This window comes from Apaloderma vittatum, unplaced genomic scaffold, assembly GCF_000703405.1.
Source record: "Apaloderma vittatum isolate BGI_N311 unplaced genomic scaffold, ASM70340v1 scaffold2355, whole genome shotgun sequence".
In the NCBI taxonomy this organism is placed as follows: domain Eukaryota; kingdom Metazoa; phylum Chordata; class Aves; order Trogoniformes; family Trogonidae; genus Apaloderma; species Apaloderma vittatum.
The window spans coordinates 19963-25066 of record NW_009717452.1 but is presented as its reverse complement, the minus strand read 5'-3'; the positions used below and the strand labels follow the sequence as shown (position 1 = coordinate 25066).

At 57.2% G+C, this 5104-nt stretch overlaps 1 protein-coding gene across 1 annotated transcript in view; it reads left to right on the top strand.

Moving 5' to 3' along the window:
- LOC104274287 (delphilin-like) overlaps positions 1 to 5104 on the top strand; it is a gene marked incomplete at its 5' end in the record, with an annotated part of 7152 nt that overhangs the window by 881 nt on the left and 1167 nt on the right. The window contains 6 exon segments of the mRNA XM_009869880.1: positions 388 to 477; positions 1123 to 1319; positions 1749 to 1794; positions 1797 to 1894; positions 3182 to 3268; positions 3774 to 3903. Coding sequence (XP_009868182.1) covers positions 388 to 477; positions 1123 to 1319; positions 1749 to 1794; positions 1797 to 1894; positions 3182 to 3268; positions 3774 to 3903 — 648 coding nt within the window.

The following is a 5104-nucleotide window of genomic DNA, read 5'->3' as shown; positions in this document are numbered from 1 at the left end:
TGCTGTGGTTACACTGGGAGAAGCAAAAGGCCGGTGGGATGTCTGAGACGTAGGATGGCAGCGTGGGCAGAGCGAGCAGGTACAGGCAGGACTGGCAGTGGAAGTGGCGTGACATGGGATTCTTCTCAGGAGCTATCAGTTTGGGGATGTTTCTGGGCAACCTGGGGTTTTCTGTGTGTTTCACCTCTCGTTTTACCTTTTTCAGCTCCAGCTGAGTCCTCCATTGAGGAGATCTTTGAATCGCAGAATTCAAGGATTCCCAGAGCCATTGCTGTGTGCAAAGCATCAGTTCTCCTCTCTTTCATTCATGGTTTCGCTGTTTTCAGGACAGTTTTCTTCCTGCTGGAGCCGGCTGAGCCTGTCCTTACCCGTGATTAAATCTTTCAGTTTCTCTTCCAGAGCCAACTCTCATGCCTGAAAACTTTAAAAAGAAAGACGTGGTTGAAATTTTGTCCCACAAAAAGGCCTACAACACATGTAAGTAAACATCGTGGTGAACGTACCCCCCAAAACGGGCCCAGAGATGGGACCCGGGATGTAGAGAACTGGCAAGGTAAAAGGAAGGAGGCTGCATGAGCACAATCCCACGAGCGAGTGCAGCCCCTCGGGGCTGGGCTCAGCCCCAGGCAGGGGGAAGAATCCCAGAAGAAAGTGGCTTTATGGGGAAAGGATGGAGATGGGATGTGACTCATCAGCCTGGGGAGGGAGAGGGGCAAAGCTTGCATGGCCCCGCTGGGGAAGGGTCTGTGCTGCTTCTCCAGGTTGTGCCGGAGGCAGGGAGGAGGGTGGGAGGGCTCGGTGGGACCCTAAGAGACCCTGGTCTCCCAGGGATCTGCGAGGGGAGGAGGTGCTGGGGGTGGTTTGCAGAGCAGCCCAGCCTCATGTGCGATGCACGTGGTGCAATAGCCTAGGGGGTTGCAGGACCAGGGTCCCCACACAGCCTCTGCAGGGTCTTGGGGAGCAGAAAGCCCTTCCTCTCCCCAGGGCTCACCCTGGAGAAGTCCACGCCGCTCTCAGGCCGTGGAGAGATTGAGCTTCTCCTCCTGGCCCCCTCCTGCCGGGCAGCCTCCCCAGGGTCCGTTCCTGCTCCGCTCCCAAGTGACATGCCTCCCTTCCCCGCAGCCATCCTGATAGCCCACCTCAAGCTCTCGCACATCGAGCTGCGCCAGATCCTCATGACGATGGAGACGGATCGCCTGGAGCCTTCCCACATCAAGCAGCTCCTGCTGTACGCCCCGGACGGGGAGGAAGTCCAGCGCTTCCAGAGCTACAAGGAGAACCCCGGCAAGCTGAGCGAGCCCGACCAGTTCGTGCTGCAGGTACCTGTGGGCAGGGACGTGCTCCGGGAGCAAGGGGGTCTGCGAGTGTCACCGGGATATCCTGCTGTGAGCTGGAGGGGAGGGAGCAGTCAGCAGGACTGGGATGGGAAGAGCTGGTGGCGCTGGTGACAGGGGCTGCTGCTGGTGAGCGATGCTCGAGGCTGATGCCTGAGGTGTCTGGTAGCTGTCACAGAGGCTGCTTTACAGCTGGTGAGAGTGACTTTGCACAGCTCTGACTTGCTTTCTGCTCACAAAGTCACTCGTGGATGTTGGCACGAATCCTCCCCGCCCTGTGGCCGTTCTCCGCTGCGTCGTCTGCGGTGACAAGCGCCTGCTGCTCCCATTGCAGGGAAACAGGCCAGGAAAAACACCCCACACAAGGGATTATGGCTGCTGGTGAGAGCAGTAATTTCCCCCTTTTGTTCTCAGATGCTGTCAGTACCCGAATACAAGATCCGGCTGCGCAGCCTGTTTTTTTGCAGGAGAAGACAGAGGAGATCAAGGCTAGCTACGAGTGCATCTGCAAGGCCTCTCTAGAGCTGAAAAGCAGCAAGAAGCTGGCTAAGATCTTGGAGGTCAGAACATGCCTCCCTTCTGGTTAACAGCCACCAGGGGCCCCAGCATCCACCGGAGCACCCGCAGGCATGGGGGGGCACTGGGCTCACAGGAGAGAACAAATCCCACCGCAGCTGCTCCTTGACCCCTCTGCGATGAGCTGCCCCAAATTAATGTTAATTCATTCGTGTTTGCTTTTAAAATAAGCAGGTGGGGATAAATGAGGACACGATGTGACAAAAGGCATTTCCAGATGAGAGATGGACCTTTAGTGGCTGCTGGCCAGTAACCCCCCCAACACCTCATTAAGTCCTTGGGGGGCAATGGCTGGTTGCGCATTAACAGGCGATGAACAGAAATTCAGAGGGTCCCAGTCTGAAATCCAGACAATCCTGAGGTCCCCACTACTCACCAGGCCCCAGCAGGGATGTCAGGACACAGGCGAGCCCAATCCGGGGCCCCGCTGTATCCCCGGGACTGCAAAGCCACAGCACAAGGAATCAGCACATTCTGAAGGGGAAAACTGGCTCTGCTGGGTCACCATTCCCTGTCAAAGATCCCCTTAAAGCTCTGCAGATAACAGCTACGAAAGGCTTTGGGAAGAGGAGAGCTTAGTCAGCAGGCAGACCTCAGGGTGGACCATCAGACTTAGCCCTGGTCCTGCAAGGGAAGACGACGGAGGGATGGGGACTCCGGGGCAATGTCCGCATAACCCACCGGGCAGGAGCAATCCTAAGGGCTGTGGAAGTTTCACTCTGCAGAGGGGGGGCTGTTTTCTAGCCCCGGCTGAAGACACGGGAGAAGCAGTGGGGGAGGATCGCTCCCTGTAGCTGAATCGGGGGCTTTCCCGTGGAGGGTTCAGCGCAGGCTTCGTGCGGGAGCAGCACGGAGGAGAGAACAACAGCCCGGGCCACCACCCCTGTCCCGCGGGGCTGCATTATTCGCACCCACCTCCTCCCAGCGTGCTGCGGCTGCCCCGTGGGGGTGACAGGATGAGCAGCGTGTACAGAACCAGCAGAAATGCTGCCTCTGGCAGGTATTCACCCACCTCATAACCCCCTGAACAAACTGATGAGGTTTTGTTCAAGGTGCTCTACGAGCACGTGCTCAGGGCCCCTTTAGCAGAAGTGACCTGACACAAAAAGGGTGCTCCCACCCCATCCTGTAGACAGAGGGGGGCTTTTTACCCCCACTCCTAGCACATCGTTGGTGGGTCTCTGTGACCCACAAGCAGGTACGACAGGAGATGGGACGATACGGGTGCTGGAGGTCGCTGGCAAGTCATTCACTGAGGTTTCTCTTTGCAGTTTGTGCTGGCGATGGGGAACTATCTGAACAACGGGCAGCCGAAGACCAGCAAAACAACAGGCTTTAAAATCAACTTTCTCACCGAGGTAAGACAAAATGTGCTTGTTCGCAGGCAGGAGGCACCAACGCCGGGAGCTCCGTGTGCCCGGTTCATCGTGCCTGTCCTAGTACAAGGCTCCGGTGGGAGGGCAGGGATGGATGTACAGGGTTGGCTTCTGAGAGACCCTCCCTGTGGTCTGGTGCTTCCGTGGGCTGAGACCTGAGCCCCAGCCCTTCCAGCCCTTCTGGCCATGCAGTGTGAGAAAACGAAGGTCTTTTATCCAACGTGGGTGTGCTGAGGGGTGGGGGACAGGGTGACAGCGCTGGCCCACGGGAGGGAGGGGTTGCTCAGCATCTCGACACCACTAATGTGGGTGTAACATGCTGTGTAAGCATTAAATGTCCTATTTAAACATTAATGCACGTAGCATGGCCAGGAGTTACCGTGCGTGTGGGCCAAGCAGAGCAGAGGAGCCCCCTGTGTGTTCGGGTGCTTGGCAAACCCCCTCTCCTCTGAACAGGAATCTCCTCACTCGTTTTGCTTTGCCACAGCTGAACACAACCAAGACAGTTGATGGGAAATCCACCTTCCTGCACATTCTTGCCAAATCACTCAGCCAACATTTCCCAGAGCTCCTGGGCTTTGCCAAGGATCTTCCTACAGTGCCGCTTGCTGCCAAAGGTAAATGAACAAAAGCAGCTGCAAGCTCTGTGTCTTCTTGCGCGGGCTCTTGGTTTTGTGCGGGTCTATAATCAGTTACAAACTGTGCAGCGCCAGCACGGGCAGGATGGTGGCCTGAGCAAGTGACGAATCGTCCTGAGAGGATGGGGTTAGGAAGGGACAAGCTTAGGGACTGGGGAGGTCCCATCCGTCCCACGCTGCCGCACGTGGGATTGCTCAGACAAGGCGCTGCCCCCGACCCAAACCTTCCATCTCACTTGAAAAAGTTTGTCACATCTGCAATATCTCGTAAATGGAAACAAGGCACGGAAGAGCCAAGTGCCAGGAGCGGGTCTGCTCCTCCCAGGCCCTGACTCCTTCCGTCCCCAGGTGCCGGTGTCGGTACTGCCTGTGGCCACCTCTGGCACGGTGCATCTGGCACCCCTCGTGCCATGGGGTGACAGTCCGCTCGCAGGTCTGCTGTGCCGCCTGAGGATCGTACAGCTTCGCTGGCTGCAACAAAATAAAGTCACACCGACGCTGGGGTTATCATCCATCCGCACATGTCGGTGGCGTCACTACAGGCTGGCTGCATGCAAAGCAGGGGCTGCATTCCCCCTGCCATGCCACCTCCTGTCGTTTGTGAGCAATTCCCTTGGGAATTGGTGCTGCAGTGGACAAATAAAGGAGAAAATTCAGGCCTGGAGATGTGATTGTCCACATGACAAGGGTTTGCACCTGTAGCTTTCCCAGCTGGGTTTTTTATCTGTTCCCAAAGGCTCCCTGTGCCCAAACTCCTGCCGCTTTACACCCAGTTTCAGACCTGTGTGCCAGCCAGGACTGCCCAGCTTGGCTCGCAGACAGGCCACCAAGCCACGCGGCTGCAGCAGGTAGCCCCAGGCTCCTGATGTGCTGCAGCTCACCTGCCCCTCGCCTCTAGAAGAGCCAAGCCTTGGCCGCCCAGGACAGCAAGGAGCCTGAACTGCTCAGCACTCTCCTGGACGAGATGCCACGGAGGGCAGAAATGTTATCGCTCATCCCACCATCCTGTACCCTCCCTCTGTCCCTCTCCAAAGTGCTGCTGAGCCCTTGCACTTGGTGCGTTCTGAGCTCCTTTTGAGGTTCTTCGCAATATCTTGGCCTGAGCACCCAGCAACAGCTGCTGGTGACCTGCTGGAGGCCAGCAGGAAGATCTGGATGTCCATCACGCCACGGGAAACAC